This window comes from Polypterus senegalus, chromosome 8, assembly GCF_016835505.1.
Source record: "Polypterus senegalus isolate Bchr_013 chromosome 8, ASM1683550v1, whole genome shotgun sequence".
Classification (NCBI taxonomy): domain Eukaryota; kingdom Metazoa; phylum Chordata; class Cladistia; order Polypteriformes; family Polypteridae; genus Polypterus; species Polypterus senegalus.
In genome coordinates this window covers 54,917,976-54,941,950 of record NC_053161.1, presented here as the reverse complement: position 1 = coordinate 54,941,950, position 23,975 = coordinate 54,917,976, and the positions used below count along the sequence as shown (strand labels likewise).

The window sequence follows — 23,975 nt, the reverse complement described above, 5'->3', positions numbered from 1 at the left end:
TAACACAACCACCTCCAGTGAATATTATCGATAATATTTAGTTTATAGCAGTATGGCATACACGAACACTTCATCGAATACAAAGTCCGTAAATCCTACACTATAAGCGGAACGGACTAATACTGGTAGGATTTTCCGGTCAGTCACGTTACATCGGCGCACTGTATTTTTTCTTTCACATAGTAGTGTTATGGTATATACAAAATGTAACTACTTAAGTTCGAGTAGAAACGTTTTTAATTCATTAGATTAGGAAACTTCAATGAAGAGATGATCCAGGGAGCAAAGCATGTGGTTTGTGCTATGTCCGGCGGAGTGGACAGCTCGGTCTCGGCTTTGCTTCTTAAACGGAGAGGTGAGAAAAACGTGGAGTTCATGTCACTTAGGAAAATAAGTAGCGAGACTTTTTTTTTTCTTTACTGGGCAATACTTTGAAAATGCTGCCTAAACACAGCTTGATGATTTAAAAAGACAAAGCAGAATATTGACGAGAAATTACATATGAAGGTTCTTAATGTGACTGCCATCTAGTTTCTGAATGAGTGTTCATTTTGTAGGTTTTCAAGTGACTGGCGTGTACATGAAGAACTGGGACTTTCTTGACGAACGTGGACTTTGTTCTTCTGAAAGGGACGCTGAAGATGCGTACAAGGTGTGCAGGGTGCTGGATATCCCATTCCACCAAGTGTCTTACGTGAAAGAGTACTGGCATGAGGTTTTCAGGTGAGAGCAGGCGAACTTCTCTTTGTTCTCCAGTCACAATAAAAACGCATGTTGTAAAGAGAATAGGCGACTCGGCAGCATTCACTGACATTAGTGTGACCAGTGATTGATGTCACAAACTCCTTCGAAAGTATCTTCTTCTGGAAAAGCACGGGAAGAAAAAAGATCTGAGGTTTACTGATGCTGTCAACAACAAAATCAGGACTTCAATTTGTGAAACCTACGTGGCTCTAGAAATTACCAAAAAATGACATAATCAGATCAATTAATAGGCGGCACCTTTATTTTTTCCCCCCAAGGGGCAATTACAGAAGCTCAAGAAATATACAACTATAATAACAAACAACCAAACCCCCGTCAAACAAACTTAAGAGTTTCCAAAAAGAAGATAAAAACAACGGTGTCTTGACTAAAGGTAACCGAGCAGTCACTGCGAGGTACGGGGCAGACTTAGGAGGGAGGGGACCTCTGGACCTGAGCTATTGTTGTGGCCCCACCTAAGTGTTCCAAGGGAACCACGGAAATATGCAGCGTCCAAGTTTGGAATTATAGCTATCAGAGTGAAATATGTCAGGTCAAATATTAAAACTTCAACTGCCCATTTTTAGAAAGGGGGCATTAAATATTGTATCATCTATTTATTTTCCTAGTATCCGGTATCTTCAGCTGTTAAGGTAAAATAAAAATAGAAAGACATCAGTAGTTTAATTTTTCATCGCTTTGCAGGCTCTGGGCACTTTTGTCCAGCTACCAATAAACTTTACTTGTTGTTCAGTAGAGATACAGCCAATAAAGTAATTGTACAAGATTTATATCACATTATTGTCAAACAACTTTTCCAAATCAAGTGATTTGTTGACATCAGCTTTCTGCTCATGTATGTAAAATGTAGTGAAGGGTTTTGTTTTTGTTTTTTTTTTAAATTGTCACTATTGTGCAAAGTAACAGGCAAGTTGTTGCCAACAAAATGCAAACACCTGAGAATCTGAGCTGTTTTTTTGTTTTGTTCTTTTACTTGTGATCCACTTTCAAGTTTTATAGTGACTGCAATGGCTGTCTTGTATACAAGCCAGAAGGGATTTTTTTATGTTATTTATTTTTTGGAGCTTCTGTACAACTTTTAAATTCCCCTTGGGGGCTAATAACAGTCTATCATATGAGTGTACTAGCCCCGTGGCTCCGCCTGTGTATTCGTGAGAAAGGACAGTGAGGAGGGCCCTGCCTGGCTCCCCACTCCTGACGCCGCGCTTCCCCCTCCCCTCGGACAACAGCCTCTGTCTCGGATTAGCACAAATATATCGCTCCTGCAAGTGAACTATGATTCTTGGCGCGATTGAGAAAAGTCGCAAAATCAAGCGGAATGTTTAAGCAAATTCTAGAAAAAAACCTGATCTAAATTCATTAAGTAGTTTTCTTGTGAAAAGTGGACAGACAGACAGACTTTGAATTTTATATTGCAGAGTGAAACCAAATTCCAGGATACTCTCTTTCTCTCTCTCTCTCATTCATATATATATATATATATATATATATATATATATATATATATATATACACACACAGGTGCTGGTCATAAAACTAGAATATCATGACAAAGTTGATTTATTTCAGTAATTCCATTCAAAAAGTGAAACTTGAATATTAGATTCATTCATTACACACAGACTGATATATTTCAAATGTTTATTTCTTTTAATTTTGATGATTATAACTGACAACTAATGAAAGTCCCAAATTCAGTATTTCGGAAAATTAGAATATCAATTAAGACCAATGCAAAAAAAGGATTTTTAGAAATGTTGGCCAACTGAAAGGCATGAACATGAAAAGTATGAGCATGTACAGCACTCAATATTTAGTTGGGGCTCCTTTGGCCTGGATTACTGTAGCAATGTGGTGTGGCATGGAGTCGTTCAGTCTGTGGCACTGCTCAGGTGTTATGAGAGCCCATGTTGCTCTGATAGTGACCTTCAGCTCTTCTGAATTGTTGGGTCTGGCGTATTGCATCTTCCTCTTCACAATACCCCATAGATTTTCTATGGGGTTAAGGTCAGGTGAGTTTGCTGGCCAATCAAGAACAGGGATACCATGGTCCTTAAACCAGGTACTGGTAGTTTTGGCACTGTGTGCAGGTGCCAGGTCCTGTTGGAAAATGAAATCTGCATCTCCATAAAGTTCGTCAGCAGCAGGAAGCATGAAGTGCTCTGAAACTTACTGGTAGACAGCTGCGTTGACCTTGGACCTCAGAAAACACAATGGACCAACACCAGCAGATGGCATGGCACCCCAAACCATCACTGACTGTGGAAACTTTACACTGGACCTCAAGCAACATGGATTCTGTGCCTCTCTTCTCTTCCTCCAGACTCTGGGACCTTGATTTCCAAAGTAAATGCTAAATTTACTTTCATCAGAGGACATAACTTTGGACCACTCAGCAGCAGTCCAGTCCTTTTTGTCTTTAGCCCAGGCGAGACGCTTTTGACGCTGTCTCTTGTTGAAGAGTGGCTTGACACAAGGAATGCGACAGCTGAAACCCATGTCTTGCATACGTCTGTGCGTGGTGGTTCTTGAAGCACTGACTCCAGCTGCAGTCCACTCTTTGTGAATCTCCCCCACAGTTTTGAATGGGTTTTGTTTCACAATCCTCTCCAGGGTGCAGTTATCCCTATTGCTTGTACACTTTTTTCTACCACATCTTGTCTTTCCCTTTGCCTCTCTATTAATGTGCTTGGACACAGAGCTCTGTGAACAGCCAGCCTCTTTAGCAATGACCTTTTGTGTCTTGCCCTCCTTGTGCAAGGTGTCAATGGTCCTCTTTTGGACAACTCTCAAGTCAGCAGTCTTCATGATTGTGTAGCCTACAGAACTAGACTGAGAGACCATTTAAAGGCTTTTGCAGGTGTTTTGAGTTAATTAGCTGATTAGAGTGTGACACCAGGTGTCTTCAATATTGAACCTTTTCGCAATATTCTAATTTTCTGAGATACTGAATTTGGGACTTTCATTAGTTGTCAGTTATAATCATCAAAATTAAAAGAAATAAACATTTGAAATACATCAGTCTGTGTGTAATGAATGAATTTAATATACAAGTTTCACTTTTTGAATGGAATTACTAAAATAAATCAACTTTGTCATGATATTCTAATTTTAAAGATATATATAAGAGAAAGAGAGTGTGTGTATAATATATACCCTACCCAGGATGGTCCTTAAGGTGTTTCAAATAAAGGTTTGGTTGATCAGTACATTTCAATGTGAAGCTGTTGAATTACTATATACAATATATATGCAAAGAAAACCAGCAGCTCATCATAAGTGACACCAGACCTCATGGGTATCCTGGAATTTGGTTTCATTCTGCAGTGCAGGAAGAGTTGGCCTCAGTCACAATCCAACATACTGTGCATTCAATGTGCTGTTGTTTATAACAGACTAAAAATCTCAAAGGGATCATATGAATGTGATTAAATCTGTCTTGCATTCTAGAGATAAGTAAAGAAGAATCATTAAACGTTGCCCAAAGCTGTCATTGAAACATGCACATTCAAAGGTGCGATCATATTTTAACATTTATGCAAAATCATCACCTTTGTATGCTTCACTATAACTAGAAATAGAATCTATAAACCATCACTGGCCATTGCTAAAGAATGTTACTTTTATAAAACAACAAACCACTTTCTTCTGCATGCACTGCTAGTTCCAACAGCCTGTATTCACCTGCCCTGCTGCCACAAATGCTGTCCAATGGCTGTTGTCTAGAGGTGACCAAGTTATCTTGGGGATAATGAGTAAAGACCAGTGGAAGGTGAAATTTCTTTGAAAAACTAAGACCAAATATTTTTTTCTTATGTTTTGGTTAATTTCAGAGCCCTGGGCTGCACTTGAAATGAACCTGCGCAGAAGTCCATCTCTGTTGAGGCATTATAAAGGCGTATTGCTGCAGGTGTAAAGGAGCACATGGAGCATTTCTTGACACACTTCTGTTTAATAATTTGTTGGCTAAAGTGACTCAATACTTGTGTGTCAGATAGGACATGCAGTATTGTTCATTGTTCAGATCTTCATTGTTATCCAGACCTAATCTGCCTTTAGGTTGTGAACGGGTATTTACCTAACGGTGTTTAAGTATTGTTGCATTCTTTTTTTTAAAGTAAGGGTTTTTTTTGTGTTATTTGTAGAACTTTTGGTAAGTAAAACAAAAAATAATTAATTGGTAAATTGAGATTAGATTCTTGAGAATTTTAATCTTTCAATAGCATTCATTTCTGTAGATAGCAAGAAATAGAGGGCATAATGCCAGTTGAAAACTCACACTGGAGAATTTCTTAGTTTATAACCTGAGTTCACTGACTAACTTTAATATATGTATTGTGTGCTTGATTAATTTCTAAAAATTCTTTGTGCATAATTACATTATTAAACAATAGTAAACAGCAAATAATTTAGATCAATTGCATATGACCTATAAAAAAAATAAGAGTTTTGAAACGTTCAAGATTGATCTTGTCACAAATATTTGTAGATATTTTTGGAGTAACTACTCATTTATCAATCATTGCCTGTCTAAGTAAGTGTAAAGAGCACACTGAGAAATACATTGGTAAATGTCTTCTTGTTGCACCCTTCTTTGGGGTGGTTATATGTTGTAGGATATATAGTATGTTGTGGTTTGATCACCACTCTGCCAGTGCCCATGCATGTAAATAGTGAATCGGTACTCGAGAACTACTCCTAAATGATGATTGTAGAAATATATTATAAGGTAATAACATTTAATGTGTTGTTTAATTTCTTAATTTAAATAATTCACATTTTAATAAAAAACTGCAAGGTAAAGCGTACATTGTCTAATGGAATCGGCTCTCTTTTCAGGATAGTACAGAGGTATGCGGTGACTCTGCTAACTCTGAAATAGTAGGCAGGTACGGGGAGCTCCAACCTGAATCTTGTCTTCAATTCAGAAGCACAGTATTATCTGAATGCCTTTCCTGTGTACGATGTGCAGTGATTTTTTTTGTGGAACTAATTATTAATGAAGTTTTTAGAATAAATTATCTTCACATCATTTTAGAGGCAGACTTATTGAAGTGCTAGACTAATGTACATTGTGATGTGGCTCAAAATAAATAAAAACTTGCTTTGAGCTGTTGACTGATTAGTGTTTCACTGTTTATTCAGTTGTTTCTGTTACACAAAACTGTTCAATAAACTAAATTAAATGATTTAATATTCATATGCAAGTGATTATTAAAACTTTTGAATTAAAAATTAATCACAAAGTTATTTTTGCTTTATAGAAACATATTAATATGCCTGAAGGAAGTACGATAAATTTTGATTATTACAGAGTTAATTTTGATTAAAAGTTTTAATCGTGCGATTAATCACAATTACATTTTTTAATCAAACAGCAGCCCTAGTTCTGTCTTATCCATACTATTTGCCTTCATGTTGCTTACTACGCTACGTAAAGCTGAAAGGGTGAACTTCAAAAAATAGACAGCTATATTATACCGTGGGTGTGAAGTGAGTGAATTACAGATCACCCTCACTTATGTAGCCACTCTCCTAGAGTACCATTCCTCTTTAGAGTCCACAGTCAATCTAACGTGCATCCATGAGATGTGGAAGTAAATTCATGTACTGTAGCTGAAGAAGTTCTCTGTAGACAAGATGATGACTACTACACAACAGTGACAGTTTTTCTAAAAATATGGTATTTGAACATACATTTTTTTTACCTTCAGGTAGCCTCCTTTATATTCTACAAATTGTACTTGCTGAAAATAAATGGAATTATTTCAAAGTTTTCATTTTTGTTTTATTATTCCCTTTTTATCTTTTTATTTTAATGGCACACTTCATGTATATTTTTGCATTATTTCTATTTTAGTATTTACTGACTTTAAAAGTAGATTCTCGCAATAGGATAGTGCTTTCACTAATTTACTTTCTTTATTTTCCAGCAATTTATTGAAGGAATATGAAAAGGGGAGGACTCCGAATCCTGATATACTATGTAACAAGCACATTAAATTCAATCATTTTTTCAATTATGCTATCAGAACCTTAGGTAAAAAAAATATTTTATAGCTGTGTTTACTTTTAACATTAGAAGTAAAGTACTACTTTGCCTTTTTTGTCAACTTAAAAATATTAACCCGTATGTTTTTAATAGTAAAGTGATTTGAGTAGTATAAATAGTTCAATCTGTTGTACCTGATTAATTAATACTTTTTGTTTATTTGGATAGGAGCAGATGCCATTGCTACTGGTCACTATGCAAGAACCTCACAAGATGATGAAGAAGTTTTCAAACAGCCTTATATGTCAAAATCCCAGACTCTTTTCAGAAATAGATTTGAAGTTAGAAATTGTGAGTATATGATTATTTGGAAAGCGCTTTCTAGCATTGTTTACATTCCCTATACGTCACTTGAAATAGTAAAGAAAATGTTTTAAACAATCAATAAATGAAGCTGAAGGGATTTTTTTTTACATGGTTATTATATTACCCTGAAAACACTTTCTTATAGTGTGTTAGTAGTAGCTTATACCTTGAAGCCAGCCTGTATGGATGGCAACAGGGAAAACTGAGCTTTTTACCAAGTAGAACTGTTGAAAATGAAGTGCAGTTAATCAGAGCTTACAATGACATAGGAAGACTAGGATGAGTTGTTGTAATTGTGGCATAAAATAGAGTTGATCTTACATACTGTATAGACCAGTGGCTCTCTGACTCTGTCCTGGGGAACCCATGTTGCTGCTGGGTTTTCTTTTCCTCATTTTAATTAGACTTCTAGCCTAACTAAGCAGGCAGTTATTTCCCAGTATCTATGTTTTGGTACATTTTTATTCGGTTGTAGCAAGCAATTATGTACTGTACAATACCTGGGAATAATTTTGTGTTTTATTTTTACTTGGTTTTTAATATGTTGATCATGATTTTTATTTTGCTTTTCAAGGTATTCTGGATATTTAATCCATTATTTATTACAGAATATGTTAGTTGCTGCGTTTTCATATTTAGTATTATATGTTTGGGTGTCTTCTTTTATTAATTGGCATTATACATTTAGGGGAGAAAAGGTAAATTAACAGGGGAGCAACAAAACAAACTTAAGCACTTAATGCTATAACAAAAATACAAATATTTCTAAATGTCTTATAAATGTAAAAATGACACTGTTGTGCATTATCTGAATGCAGAATAAAAGATGAAACAAAAGGCCAACTAATTACAGTAAATGAGGTCAATTAGATGTTAAGTGACTTGCTGATTGAAACTGGTTGGAACAAAAAACACTGGACTGAAGAACCACTGATAGACATTCAGGGGTAACTGCAATGCATACTATAAATTTAATATCAGGTCATGTCACTTCCAGAAATTCTGTCATGATTCTGTGCTAATGGGGTGTATCTACAAGGGGGATGAGACATGAAAGAAAAAAAATCCAAGCTTTGTCATTAATATTAAATGTATCCCTGTGACTAACTCGAATATAGTCTTGATATACCCTGTTATTTGTAAAAGTAGTAGGAAATTACCTACCGAAAAATAAAATAGTCACAGATGGTTAAAGAATAGGTTATATTCTTGCTCTGGGCCATTTTGTATAAGGTATAATGACAAATGTGAACTGTGACCAATTGACCAGTAGGTGGTAGTGTAAGACAAGCTGTATGTAAACAAAGTGAATGTTGTTACATGTACTGCAAGTAAATACTGCATATCATAAAATATTAGCAAGTACATTGTTCAAAGTAATTTTAAGATAACATTAATTTTAACAAATATTACCTCCTTTTTGAATTAATATTCTATAATTTGAAACGTAGATGTGAAATATTTTGTTTGGTTTAATTATTTTTCTTTTCCGTTCAAGAAAATACTGGCAAGCATATGTATACTTTGCATGTATCACTTTGCAATGTTTTTTTCCCCATAAATATAAATAGTTATTGGAAAGAGATGTGTAATCTTTAGCAAGTGTGGGCATGTAAATTGATTCAAAAATATACAGCACACATAACGTGTAATTAAGACTTTTACTTTGTGTCTGTTATTTAGGTATAATTTAAAGAAAAGCCAAGCAAAATGACACCTTTTATTGGCTAACTAAAAAGATTACAATATGCAAGCTTTCAAGGCAACTCGGGGCCCCTTCTTCAGGCATCTTGCCTGAAGAAGGGGCCCGAAGTTGCCTCGGAAGCTTGCATATTGTAATCTTTTTAGTTAGCCAATAAAAGGTGTCATTTTGCTTGTTGAATTTAAGAAATTGTTTTACTACAAATCGGCGCATAGATTCTTCTTTGAAAAATTAACTGGGATTCCTAGAACAGAAAATATGTTGGCTTTACGTAAACTTATTCTTCTAATGCAGCTTGTACAAGTGAATTCTTTCTTTATTTAGTGTACTCCTAATTGATATTTTAACAAATTTCTGTGATGTTATGGACTGCAACAGACTTTACCATAGCAGATTGTTAATAAATCAGCTTAAATCTCTTTATCTCTATCTTTGTTCCTTCATTCTTACAAATATTTTTTGTTGGGATAAGCAGAACTAGTAGCATTTTTTTTCTTGTGCATCATTTTTCTTTCTAAAATAATATACACAGTACTAAATATCTAGAGTACAGTACATAAAGATTACTGTACATGTCTAATGCCATGTCAAATTAATTTCTTATGCTTCTTTGGCTTGCATAGCACAAGGCTTAGACGTTTAATGATAGTAAGGCTGACAGATCCATCTTACCTCGGTACACTGTAAATGCCACTTGCTTCAATTTTTGAAAATTACGGGTTTTTTTGTTGTTGTATTTTCTGAAAGGAATTGCTTTTCTAACAGCAAATGCAAAATCTCTGATATTGGCACATGTTCATTGGTTGTATATAATGCATATTTCATCCTTCATTAAATATTACAAACATATAGGTATTATCCATTCTGGCAGTTATTAAAATAATCATAATGTCTATCAAGACAGTTTTAATTGTTTTAAATTCAGTGGTAGTTATAGTCCTATGTTGAACAGGGGTGTTCTCTGGTGGCAGTTCTTTGCCTTGCTTCCAATCTGATTATCTGCAACCCTGAACTAGATTGAGTGGTTTTGAGAATTTTATGTTCCATTAGTTATAAATATTGTTAGTAATGACACAGTCAAGTTATTATGTATGTGTTTTAGCTTGTACTATTTTTAGAATGTAAACTTTATTAACTTTCCATTTTTTATTACTTTAAAAGAACTTAGAGTTTTAGAAGTTTAACAGAAAAACCATGACTTGCAGCAACCATCCATGAAACATGTCCTTGTTGGATGTTCACCTAATAAATACAGGGAAACAGACGTTTTACTATAGGTTAAAAGAGGGGACTAGCTACGATATGAGTCGTTGTTAAAAACATCACATTTCCACCTATTTTAATAACTGTTTTATCTGTTCCTATAGCAGTAAGACTTCTTCAAGGAGCTGACCACTTTAAAGATCAGACATTCTTCCTAAGCCAGATCTCTCAAGAATCCCTAAAAAGGACTCTGTTCCCACTCGGAGAGCTTACTAAAGAGTTTGTGAAAAAGATGGCTGCAGAGGCTGGTTTTAAACATGTGCTTCAGAAGAAGGAGGTGTGCAAAACTATTTTGTTTTAATCATATGCTTACTCCACTTATTTTAGACTCTTTAGTATAGTACTTTTGGTAGCAGTAACACTTTCAAAATATTAGTGGAAGTATCAATATTTCTTTATTTAAATTTAGACATACTATGATCATCATAACCACATAAATGATTTTTTTCACAGTAGCATATCATCATTTGTTTTATTCATGTAACGTTTTATCAACTTATTTATTTATATAATATTTTAATTGTATATATTTAGTAATGGTGTATGATCATCATTCTATGAGAGCACTGTACATCATGAAAATTTAACAAAATGCTTTCAATAAAACTGAACAAAACTTACCTGTCTTGTGCAGAGCATGGGAATCTGTTTCATTGGAGAAAGATGTTTTCAGAAATTTATTCTTGAGGTAAGAAAAAAATGTGAGAAAGCGCTATTGAAAACTGAGTTCTTAGAGTCAAAGAGAAGACAACTGCTTTTTAATGAGAAATGCTAGAACAGATTGATGTGTGTCACTTGAGTATTTAGAAATACAGTGGGTATTTGGACTCAGTGTTATGTCTGCTGGTAAGAATATGAAACAGAACAAACTATACAACATTTCTCCTGTGTGCATGGATGCCACATAGTTAATATTTTGATGTAGTATAATTTTTCTTAAGATTTGATGTTTTTATGAAGGATTATTTTTGTTAAATTATTGAAAAGAATGTTGTTTTTTTCATTTTCATTTTTGTTTGCTTCTGATATGTTTTTTTTAATATTATGCAGTATTTAGAACCACAGCCAGGAAACTTTGTTTCTATAGAGGATGGAAAGATAATGGGAACTCACAAAGGTAAAACCATAGATATAAATCAAAAACATTTCCATATTTTTTTTAAATAGATATACAGTATCACAATTTCTTACTAACTTGTTTGAATACAATATACACCACAGTTTCATTTTGCTTTATAGTTTATATTACTTGAGTGAAATAGTGCCAAGTTATCATTTATTTAGATTTAGTTCTATAATATCTTTCTGGTAAAGATCTGTAGAAAGGGAAGTATTAAACAGACTGCTTTTATGGGCAAAAGAAATCTGGATTCCAGACCTGTGCTTGAGTAAGTAAAGTTTCACTGAAACCTCCTATATGACAAATATGATCTTATTACAGAACTGAGCAGAGGTGTGCCTTGTCCTTAGCATCTTTTTGCCACAATAGGGAAATGTTTTGTATAGTAACATAAATAATAGTTTCAGTAAAAAGTAAAGAAAGGCAAATAGGCTTTCACAAATGCTGAAATGCTATCCTAACACTTTGAAATGCTTTGAATGAAGTATTTAAGTATAAATTAAATACCTATGAAATAGCGTTTCTTTTTTTTTTTTACTTATGACAATTGCCTGAGTTAAATGCATACAATAAAATGCTTTATCTGTTAAATTGTGTATGTATAAGCAACCTGGTATTTCAAATGTTAATGAGTTTTTTTTGGTTTTTTTTTTTTGTTTGGTATATTGTATACTTAATCTGGAGTTTTGTCTCAGTATTTATTGTTTATGATGTTAGATATTTTGTTTGGGGATTATCTGTTTTAACAGCTGTGCTAAAAAAATTATATATATATATATAATATAATAGCTGTGTAAGCCCGTTCTGTAAAAAGCATGGAGTCCTAGAAACTATTGAAATGGTCGGAAAAAAAACTGAAATGTCAGGTAATTGAAAGGAACTACTCTGGGCATCTCTCTCCTAGGAGGATTCGGTTTGCCGACGTGCTTGCATCACTTGTGCATTTGCAGCAGGAGCAGCAGCAAGTAAAAGGGACACCATTTTACCGATGTTAGCGGCTAAACGACTTTGTCTTTCTTCTGAGGTTTCGTCTTGCTGACGTGCTGGCTTTACTTGTATTGTTATTAATGGCTATGCGAGTTTCTTGTTTCCTTGTATGAGGTGTCCTTAACTCTACTCCACCTCTCACTTCCGGGCTGTACAGAAAAACACACTTCCACGACTTGCAGTTGTTTATATATAAGATATAGGGGTGAATATGTTGTGCCAGTAAATACTTTCACTTTCATTCAGTTACCTAGCACAGGTAACAGTACATCTAATTTTGCAGGGCCAGATGTGATTCTCAAATGAGAATACATCTCTGAGGACAATCTGTTAAGAAGTACGTAGTGAATAGCAGTGAAATCCTATGCTGCAAATGCTACACCTAAAGGACCTCTTCTTAAAACACCTGCCCGCAATTTCTTCAGTCTGTGCATTTTAAACCACCACCGGGGTTTCAGGGAGAAATCAGAAGATACTGAACAAACAACTGTGGGGAAAAAAAAAAAGCTGAATTTGCTGTTATCCATTAATGTGCTCTGTAGCATGTGGTAACTGAAGCTTAATAATTAATTTGCACCTTGTAGTGAGTGCTGAGACAGACAGAGACACACACACACACACACACACACACACCACTACAGCTGCAGTGGTCTACGGTTATACAACATCTGAAAAGAATGAGACTACTATGTCATGGCATGTTTACATTTCCAATTTCCAAAATGTGCAATGAACTCTCTGCACACGTGACATACATTTATATGTCTAATAGGGTTTTTTTTAGGAGACTTAATTGATTGGAGATGGTTCAGCACAAACAGAATCTTACTCTCTATTGGATCTGGTTAATAAGAGCACCTCTGATCTTTGCATTTACAAATCACTGCCCCTACTTAGAACACCAGCTTCATGAGACGTTGGATTGGTTTACAAATGCGACACTCAGTGAGCCGCCTAATTATTCTCACCTAGTTTTATGCAAAATTCACTCACTGTTGTCTCCAGATGTGTATATTTTATGTCTGGCTTTAGCAAGACTACTGTACACCAGTCCAGGTTTATAATCAATACCTAATGTAATGTTCAAGGCTTTTTTTATTATGTGTTTGAGGAATGTTTCTGATTTACTTGTTTTGTAACATATTCACATCCACTTTTTAAATCTGAATTTACATTTGCAGTTAGAGCCTGTGACTTGTGACCCAGATTTGATCGTTATAAAAAAAGAGGTACTTATTTGTTGAGTTCAGTAATCTGATATCTGGTTTTACAGGTTGGTTCACGTTTACTCTGGGACAAAGAGCCAGAATAGGTGGGCAGAAAGATGCCTGGTTTGTTGTGGATAAGGATGTAATGAGTGGAGATGTGTTTGTGGTAAGACCCACTTAATGAATAAAGTTAACATTTTAGCATTCCAGAATTCCTAAGTATATACAGTTTATATGCATAAATTTGTGCTTATATTATGTTATTTTGTTTTTTTGACTGAAGTTCTTTTGACACGTCTTCACAACTACGACCTGTCAGGCTAGATAAAACAAAATATGTTTACCTTGAAATGCAAACACACGAGCTAAAATTAAAGTTTATGAAATGAATACATCTGACAACAATATTTTACAGGTTATGACTAGACAGCATTAACATTTAAAGTATTTCTGCCTCTGTTTTCCTAGCATAAAGTAAGATGGGGAAAAATCATTTTGTATTATTATATAGTTTTTGTTAAAGGGGAACCTTCACACATTTGACATATAGACTTATTACATTTTTCAAAGCCTGTGTTGATACTCCAAGACGCTCTTTATGTGGTTTTTCTTGGATTTTATTTTGCTCAGATTATGCTGTGTTCGCCCAATGTATTCCTGGAAATTCACCATGTGGCTACCTTAGACAAACTTTTAGTTTCCCAGTGTCCAGTAAAGCTTTGGGTGACCAGTGTGACGTCACAGGTCAGTGCTGGATTGGACAGCCCCCCTGAGTATGCCAAACACCATCCCGTACCTTATGTGTACCTTATATGTTATATGCCTGTGTTAAAACTACTCTACTGAACTTACCCAAGTAAGTTCCAACCTGATTAAACTTACATGAATTTGGGTTGCACAATTGGCCCTAGTTTGAGTGTTTGTGTGTTAACCCTGCAATGGACTGGAGCCCTGTAGGGGTGTGGTTCTTATTTTGCATACAATGTTTGCTGGGATATACATCTGCTGCCCCATGACCCTACTCTGAATAAGCAGGTTAGGAAGATGGATGGATTATTATTATTATTACTGGGAGTCACAATGATAGTACTTCTTTCTCACAGTTGAGAAGAATGGGAGTCATGTCCATTGTTTTCCCTGGGTGGAATTTGCATGTTGTTCCAGTTTCCTCTCACAATCCACAGTCCAAACACATGCAGGTTAGGTCCATTGGTGTTCTGATGTTACTAAAGTGCTTCATTAGTTTGAGCATCTGTGTGTTTGCCCTGCGATGGACTGGCACTCTGTCTAGAGATTGTTCCTGCCTTGCATCCAGTGCTTTCTGGCATATTCTACAGTTGTATCATAACCCTGCCCTTGATATGTGGGTGAGGAAGATTGATGTATGGGTATAAGGTGTGTTCCTGTCTCTTGTTTGTCCCTGTCCCTTGTTTACGTGTTATGTGCAGTGCTTGAAGTGGAAACAAAAAATTGGCTCTATACTCTGTTTTAGTAGGCTGCTTGGTCCTCATTGTGAAGTGTAACATATTTTATGCAATTACTTAATTGAGCAGGTCGGGCCTCCTGAGAGTTTTGAGCATACTCTTAGAAGTATATAATATATAGGGGCAAGGTTTTAGGGGTCCTTGTACTTTACCGTTTACAGCAGGTACTCTGCCCCTAAACCAGAAAAATGGCAGTACTAAATAACCACCCCACTTCCAGCCCCAGGGCTACATACCTTCTCATTTTTCTGTCACACTGAGGCTCACATATGCATTTTCAGTCCAGCAGCAGGAGGCAGTATCTTTACAATGCAAGGAAAAAAGCTTCTGCATAATGAAAGAAAATCAAGTGATCTGTGAATTTTTTTTGAGTTAATGTTATCTACAGAACTGAGTAAGCAATTCATATCTGGGCATCAGTGTTCAATAATGTCAATAACAGAACTTAGGGATGTCTTTCCAAAGTGAATTCAATGTCTGTGGCCCTAAAGGGTGCCATGGAGGAAGACAGTCTTGGCAAATTAAAGCACATAGCTGGTCTTCTTTTAACATAGCTGAATTTCACAACATTGATTTGCTTTTCACATTTTTCCTTCATAAAATCACATGGATACATTGTTTTGTAGCATATTGTAAACACAAGATGTGGATCAATACTCGGTAACAATTTTGACTTGAAAAACTGACATACTGTATTTGGTCATTTTTAAGGCTTTTCATTACAATGGGACTCAAGCACCTTTTTACCTCTTTTTATAAACCTCAAGAGCAGGCTAGTTATTTTTCTGTAATTAGTAAAATATGTGTCAGACCAATAGATACCATGATTAAAAAAAAAAAAGAAAACTTTTGATTTGAATATTGTTTTTATTTAATCTGTCCTCTTTCATTATTGTTGGAGGAAGGATGAAGTTGGCTTTTGTGTCAGGAAAAAGAAGCAAATGGACAGATAGTAACCTGGCAGAAAAAGTGTTAGTTTGCTATATACATAACATGCTAATTTTGAAAATAACTCTCTTATATATCCTTACGGTTTACCAATTTAAAACGTGTGAGTAAGAGAGAGGATTTTCTGTAAAAAAACAAAAAAAGTGGAAAAAATCTTTTTAGTTCTTGGTTTACTAGGAAGCCACAGGAGGATGTGGTACAGTGCATCCGGAAAGTATTCACAGCGCATCACTTTTTCCACATTTTGTTATGTTACTGCCTTATTCCAAAATGGATTAAATAAATTTTTTTCCTCAGAATTCTACACACAACACCCCATAATGACAAAGTGAAAAAAGTTTACTTGAGGTTTTTGCAAATTTATTAAAAATAAAAAAAAACTGAGAAATCACACGTACATAAGTATTCACAGCCTTTGCTCAATACTTTGTCGATGCACCTTTGGCAGCAATTACAGCCTCAAGTCTTTTTGAATATGATGCCACAAGCTTGGCACACCTGTCCTTGGCCAGTTTCGCCCATTTCTCTTTGCAGCACCTCTCAAGCTCCATCAGGTTGAATGGGAAGCGTTAGTGCACAGCCATTTTAAGATCTCTCCAGAGATGTTCAATCGCATTCAAGTCTGGGCTCTGGCTGGGCCAGTCAAGGACATTCACAGAGTTGTCCTGAAGCCACCCCTGTGATATCTTGGCTGTGTGCTTAGGGTCGTTGTCCTGCTGAAAGATGAACCGTCGCCCCAGTCTGAGGTCAAGAGTGCTCTGGAGCAGGTTTTCATCCAGGATTTCTCTGTACATTGCTGCAGTCATCTTTCCCTTTATCCTGACTAGTCTCCCAGTTCCTGCCACTGAAAAAAATACCCACACCATGCTTCACTGTGCCTAGTTTCCTCCAAACGTGACGCCTGGCACTCACTCCAAGAGTTCAATCTTTGTCTCATCAGACCAGAGAATTTTGTTTCTCATGGTCTGAGAGTCCTTCAGGTGCCTTTTGGCAAACTCCAGGCGGGCTGCCATGTGCCTTTTACTAAGGAGTGGCTTCCGACTGGCCACTCCACCATACAGGCCTGATTGGTGGATTGCTGCAGAGATGGTTGTCCTTCTGGAAGGTTCTCCTCTCTCCACAGAGGACCTCTGGAGTTTTGACAGAGTGACTATCAGGTTCTTGGTCACCTCCCTGACTAAGGCCCTTCTCCCCCGATCGTTCAGTTTAGATGGCCGGCCAGCTCTAGGAACAGTCCTGGTGGTTTCAAACTTCTTCCACTTGCGGATGATGGAGACTACTGTGCTCATTGGGACCTTCAAAGCAGCAGAAATGTTTCTTTAACTTTCCCCAGATTTGTGCCTCGAGACAATCCTGTCTTGGAGGTCTACAGACAATTCCTTTGACTTCATGCTTGGTTCGTGCTCTGACATGAACTGTCAACTGTGGGACCTTATATAGACAGATGTGTGCCTTTCCAAATCATGTCCAATCAACTGAATTTACCAAAGATGGACTCCAAATAAGCTGCAGAAACATCTCAAGGATGATCAGGGGAAACAGGATGCACCTGAGCTCAATTTTGAGCTTCATGGCAAAGGCTGTGAATACTTATGTACATGTGCTTTCTCAATATTTTTATTTTTAATAAATTTGCAAAAACCTCAAACCTTTTTCACTTTGTCATTATGGGGAGTTGTGTGTAGAATTCTGAGGAAAAAAAATGAAATTTAATCCATTTTGGAATAAGGCTGTAACATAACAAAATGTGGAAAAAGTGATGCGCTGTGAATACTTTCCAGATGCACTGTATGTGTATGATGTATAGAGTGGATTTTGACATTGCAAGAGTTTACATGGGAGTGCTGTTCATTTAGGTTATCAAAGCATATCTTTTTATTGCAATAAAGAACTACATAAACCGTTTGGGGACATCCGCACTGGCTTTGACAAGTAGTATATGCCAAAATGTTAACAATGGTTGAGTTATCATTTAACCATAGAAGAATTAATTAAATTGAAATCAAGTAATACGAAAATAAAGTTGTATAGAATTTTATCAAAAGGTTGTCCACATTGCATCTCTCATTGTAGTGTCATTTACTCTGATAAACCCATAGTTTCAACTTTCCTAGCCATATGTTAGTACTTTTTTCAAATTGTTTTGAAGTAAAAACTGTAGTAAAATTTCCCTTTTAAGGTTTCACAAATCCTTTTAATTTTTCTGAATTTGAACAGTAAAATCCTATATTTGTCTTAGGCACCAACAACAAATCATCCAGCTTTGTACAGAGAAATAATGCGTACAGATAGATTTCACTGGATTGCTGATGAGCCACCAGCAGAGCTAATTCATAATAAAATGATGGAATGCAACTTCAGATTTTTACATCAGATGCCATTTGGTATGACATAATACTTCTGTACTTTACATATTAATCCTATGTTTTAAAAACAGAATGGTTCAAATGTTTTTGTGGAAATTATGTCTAAAAGGAATAAATACATCATTGCAGAGAAATGTGTTCTGATTGTACTCTTTTAATCTTTTCTCAGTACCATGCAATGTTACTCTTAACCAAGACGGTTCTGTTTGGGTAACCCTCACTAAGCCAGTTAGAGCTCTGACACCAGGACAGGTGAGCATATTCATGCTGAAATATTTTTGTATTATAGAAAGATAAATGATAGGCAGCTATTACAAAATTGCTAATATTTATACATTGAAAAAGTATTTACCCCCTTCCTGATATGTTTAGTTTTTGCATATTTTACAGGAGCCTCAGACCTTTAGATAAAATGCAATTTTAGAGAAAACAAATTTAATTGAACACACAGTACAGTTGTCTGTATTTTCATTATTCAAGACAAAGTTCTCCAGCACCCCATTAACCATGTGAAAAGCAATTGCCCCCAGCAATTGTTTGTAGTAACTTTAGGAGCAGTAATTGCAGCTAAATGCTGATTTATATATCAGTCTTCCACATTGTTGTTTAAATTTAGCGCCCTCTTTTTACAAGAATTGGTAGATTTGCAAGTGTAAACTGCTCATTTCAGCATCTCTGTTGGATTCAAAGTGTGAATTTGACTAAGTCATTCCAAATCAATCAAAATTTTATTTCATCTCGGCTATTCAGTTGACTTGCTTTTGCATTTTTAGTAATTTTTTTGCTGCATAACCCAGTTGTCCAGACATTGTTCTTAAAAATAATCTGGTAAAAGTGCATAATTTAGGTACAAAGCACCCCCCACACCATCACACTACCACCCTCATGTTGTATTGTAGGCATGACGTTCTTATTATCAGACTCTGTATTAGCTTTAATGCTAGAGGCAATGGGGAGAAAAAAAAACTGTAGTCTTTTATTTGAGGGAGGAATTATGAGGCAGTTACATTTTCACGTATGTAATACATGTGTTGGATGACTTTATTTAAGTAGCAATTTAGAAAGGTATTAGATGTTTAATGAAGTTCCATATATCTAATAATATATTTTGTCTGAATCCACATAAAGGATATTTGAAAAGGGAGAATTCATTTTTCAAAGCATAGTTTTTAGTGTCAGTCATTTACAGTATACAGTACTGAGTATTATAAAATAAAGGACAACCTTCAAATTCCTTTTCCTGTAGCACTTATGCAGAGTCTTGTTTGGCAATGTTTAAAATTATTTTTGTATTTGTGAATGTTATATCTGTAAAACTAATGTAAAATAAAATTAAAGCAAAAATGCTGTTCCAAATAGCACTACCCACAAAAAAGGAAGAGCACAGTTCTTAATACTGCATTTGTGAGGATGAGTGATACCATGCATTTACTGTAACTATTTGACTTTTACATGGCCCCATCACAATATGGAAATGTTGCATCATTACATGGGACAAGCACACACTAGCTGATACTCCAAATTTATAAAGCAGCCGCAGTTCAGTAATAAACATTTCTATGTTCTAACAGCTGGAAGTCATATTTTTCACATATGGTGTTGTGTATAGTGTAGTGTACATATCAGCAAAGTTGCAGATCTTACATAAGTATTCACCTTTTTAACATTTTTTCAGAATTGCACCCATACTTCATACAGTCATGTGAAAAAGTAGTATACCCCATGAAATGTTTATTTTTTTCCCTTTTAATAAATGTGGAAATGTCAAGATTTGATCTTCAGTTAAACAGTACCTTTAGATAAAGGTGATGTAATTGGGGGACTGCAATAATTTATACAGTGCTAAATTAACAACATAACATTTCTGTATGTGGAAAAGCAAGTAAACCCTTAGCTTGTTCCAATAGCTGCTGTTGCCCCCTTTGGCAGAAGCAATCTCAAGTCAGTGTTTCCAATAACTGTCTACCAGTCTCTGAAATCGATTAGGAGAAAGTTTTGACTCCTCTTTGTTGACCTTTTTCCCCTCTGTGTGATTTTTTTTTTTTTTTGCATGCACAGGCACTTTACAGTTTCCTCACAGCAGCTTGATGGGATTCAGATCTGGCTTTTGAGCTGGCCATTCCACAATCCTTCATTTCTTTCTTTTCGGCCTGTCCAAGTAAAAAAAGTTTCATTGATGACCCCATGATGATCCATTAATAAGCAAGCAAACTTTGCGGACATTAGCCTGATTATCTTTAAATAAACAACCACTTTCTTAAACCCATTTAATCCAATTCAGGGCCATGGCAGAGTTGGAGGTTATTCCAGTAGCATTGTACGCAAATAGCAGTCCATTACATGGTTAATTTGAAATTGTCTGAAGTGCAGTGGTTTTATTTTTGTGTTGCTATGTTCTGTTTTTTTCTTAAGCACAACACCACACAAACAAAAAAACACAATTCAGTTAAAGGTACCAATGATACAGTGATTTCATAAAACTGAAAAATCAACCATTTTCCAGTCCAGTGTTTTTTTTAAGTCCTTTATCATAATCATGACTTTTTATATAACTTTTTTTTCCAATTGTACCATAAATGTACAATTGTGTTATTAAATTATGAAGACAAGAAACAAATGGGTTTAGATCTTCAGATTAACTAGAGCAAATTGAATATTTTTTTTTCCATAGACCTTATTTTTTTCAGAATTTTTGTTAGATTACTTTGAACATAATGTTTTATGGTTTTATTGTCAAGAAAATTATACCAGCACAGGGAACTGATTGTAGGCTTTACAAAAACAATGCTGGACTTAGTGGTACTGCCCAGCAAATAAAATGAGGAAGACAATAGTTTTAAGGCAAGGAAGACCACAGTTTGAGGTAAGACAGTAATACTCACTAATCATGGTGCAGGAGAGTGGGAACAGTTTTAATGTTTATTACCACTGTACATGTGACAATAATGCCCCTGTAAATCCATATCTTATGGAAGAATACAAAAGTGGCAGGCTATAATTAAGTAATTCTGTAAATGTGTCTTTGGTCATTTTGTCCTGTAAACAATTTCATTTGTGTGCAGTTTCTTACAGTTTAGCATGCACAGCGAAAAAAAAATCACAGAGCTTATGTCTTTATCTTTCAGTTTGCTGTATTATACAAAGGTGATGAATGTCTTGGAAGTGGAAAAATTATACGCATGGGTCCATCAATGTACACCTTGCAACAAGGACTGGAGAAACATAAAGTGCCCATCAAGCCATTTGCACAAGAAGGTCAAAGTGCAGAACCAGCTGGATAATCTTAGTTTTAAATGCCGTTTAAAAATATAATTGTTAAAAGATGGTAACATTAATGGTAACCTTCCAAATGATTTTTAATGTAGATGTTTGAAAAATGTGATGCATATGTAAGAAGACTATTTATTGTGTTTTATTATCATCACGTACATTTTTTAAAAACTGCTATAAACTGTAGCAGTTATATGATATAAGTAATGTAAATAAATTTAGATTTTTGCATATTTTAAATGATTTCTACATTTCTGTTATAACATAGAAATTCGCAAAAGAATATACATTAGTGAATCCAATTTCTTTCCACTGTTAACTGACATTTTGGAAATATAATCAACTGATGTCCCCTTCAGTCTGTGTTCCAATCTTGTTGGTTTTTTTTTTGTGAGGATTAATTCAAGTTTTCTATGAGCCTGATAAAGGTCTTGGAAGTGAAAAAAATGTGAACATGGTGCCATCAACAAAGTCATTAATTATTTAATTAATCATTTATGTATGTATATATTAGCAAGCAATGTAAAATGGATGAACTGAAAATTGATACTAGATTTATACATTTTCTTGGTGAGAATTGAGGATTTTGAGAGTTCCTCCTCATATACAGTATTGTTTCTCACTTCTGAAACAGCCACTCCTTAAGACTTTACTTGAATGTGTATGGCACTTCACAAGCTGTACAGCAAAAGGTAAAAAGTACAGATCAGTATTATTCACTGTAGAACACTGATTTCTGAAATAGTTTACAAAAGTGTGATTAAAAAAATAATTATTTTTGTTTATCTTCAGAGACCTATGGCAGATATCTATGAACCTTCAACATCCGTTTCATAAAATCCTCAAATTAATATTTGTAACATATGCAGTATTTTTGTGAAGGTGTGAATGAGTGTTGATTGACAAAATTTGTAGAAGCATTTTTCACAGCATTTATGCTGTATTCGCTGGTGACCTTTTTCTCTGAATATTTCCCTGGAAATTTGCCCTGCAGCCAGCATAGGTGGACATTTTTTCCCTGGTGCCCCATGATGCTTTGCGTTGCCAGTGTGACATCACAGAGCCGTAGCAGCCATGCTCAGAACTTTCATGCATGGACACTGTAAGGGCAGTGTGAGGCAGCTTGCCTCAAGTACCACCCTATCGGCGGTCCAGCCTTCCACCCTGCATGCATTTTAAAAAAAAAAAAAACTTATAGTATTTACATTTGAAGGTGTATGTTAGATGACCATAATGAGAATACTATGAGTATTGCCACTGGATATATCTCCATGCTGGCCTCCAGTGGTGCAGGGCTCATTATTTATGCAATTAGCCACGTGGCCAGCTACAATCTGAAAACAAGACTTAAAGGACCCCTCCCCATCCATGTGAAAGAAAACACATGCAACCCTGTGAAACGATAATAATAATGAAAGATTTATTACTGCTCATAAGGCATTTCTATCTTCTTCATTGAAGAAAATTTGCCAAGTATCTCCAGAGAACTCAGAAACAAAATGGTCATCAAGCAACACCCCATGTGAGGATTTCAAACAGTGGAAGGAGCCTCCGCTTCGTTACACGGCTAATGTGTTGTTTGGAAGTTGGTATGTGCAATTATTTATATGCTTTTTACTTATTGCTAGTCTCTGGCCATTTGTTATGTTTTGTTTTTGTTTATCCATATATTTGCATCTTTTAATAATAAGTTGCATTTATAGAGTGCCATTCATAAACCCAAGGTCACTTTACATACAGAGTAAAAAAACAAACAACAAAATGTCACAGTAAAAGCACAGTCAATCAGGTGTGCAAGTAGCCATCTTTTACTAATGTTCAACTTGTGTTTTAAATGGTTTGATTTTTGTAGTCCTGGAAACAATTGGACTTTTACTTACAAAGCAGATGAGGCATATGCACATGCATTAACAGCCATTCTTCTGTAATACAAGGTCATATTTTGATTTAGCTGAAAAAAACATTTTGTTTGTGCCAAAGCCACATGTCAGTTTCAGACCATAGGTTTCTAATTCGGAACAATTTTATCAAGATCCCACATATATCAAATATGCTTAATGAGAGAATCTCTCCTGCTATTCACCATATTGAATACCCTGTACAGCTGCCTATAATCCACAACAAGGTAATACTAAAGACTGTCATTGAAATACAGTATCTCATCATGTATTGTAATCCCTAATTCGAAACAGTTAAATAACTCCACTTCATTTTATTGACTCCATTACTGTTTGTACGGAGTTGTAATGTGGTGCAAGTGTCTTTGTTTTCTACTAGTTGTCTTCCTTTTTTTCTAAGGTTTCCACCCACACTTTATAAATCTGCATGTTAGTTTACTTCATGTCCTTCTGTTGGTCTGATATAAATAAAGTAAATGCTTATATGAGTATACACTCTGCTGTATTTAGCACTGCCAAGATAAGCTTGGCTGGCTGAGATCCTGAATTGAAATAGTCAGTATTCATACAAAGAATATACAGTATTTTGTACATTAAATATATTTA

At 35.4% G+C, this 23,975-nt stretch overlaps 1 protein-coding gene across 4 annotated transcripts; it reads left to right on the top strand.

The window, feature by feature from the left end:
- The first annotated feature begins 52 nt into the window (after positions 1–52).
- On the top strand, positions 53–21,829 carry trmu (tRNA 5-methylaminomethyl-2-thiouridylate methyltransferase). Of its 4 annotated transcripts, XM_039761090.1 has the most exons (12): positions 605–723; positions 4,599–4,675; positions 5,605–5,654; positions 6,699–6,805; positions 6,986–7,108; positions 10,193–10,365; positions 10,723–10,776; positions 11,139–11,205; positions 13,469–13,569; positions 18,075–18,219; positions 18,371–18,453; positions 21,327–21,829. In XM_039761090.1, the coding sequence occupies exons 1-12, from the start codon at positions 711–713 to the stop codon at positions 21,480–21,482; spliced, it is 1,149 nt and encodes a 382-aa protein (XP_039617024.1). In that variant the 5' UTR covers positions 605–710; the 3' UTR covers positions 21,483–21,829. The 4 variants fall into 4 exon arrangements, with proteins under 4 accessions (XP_039617023.1, XP_039617022.1, XP_039617024.1 ...); XM_039761089.1 differs by lacking the exons at positions 4,599–4,675; positions 5,605–5,654 and adding an exon at positions 53–355 and having other exon boundaries at positions 558–723; positions 10,196–10,365; XM_039761088.1 differs by lacking the exons at positions 4,599–4,675; positions 5,605–5,654 and adding an exon at positions 55–355 and having other exon boundaries at positions 558–723.
- Positions 21,830–23,975: the final 2,146 nt, after the last annotated feature.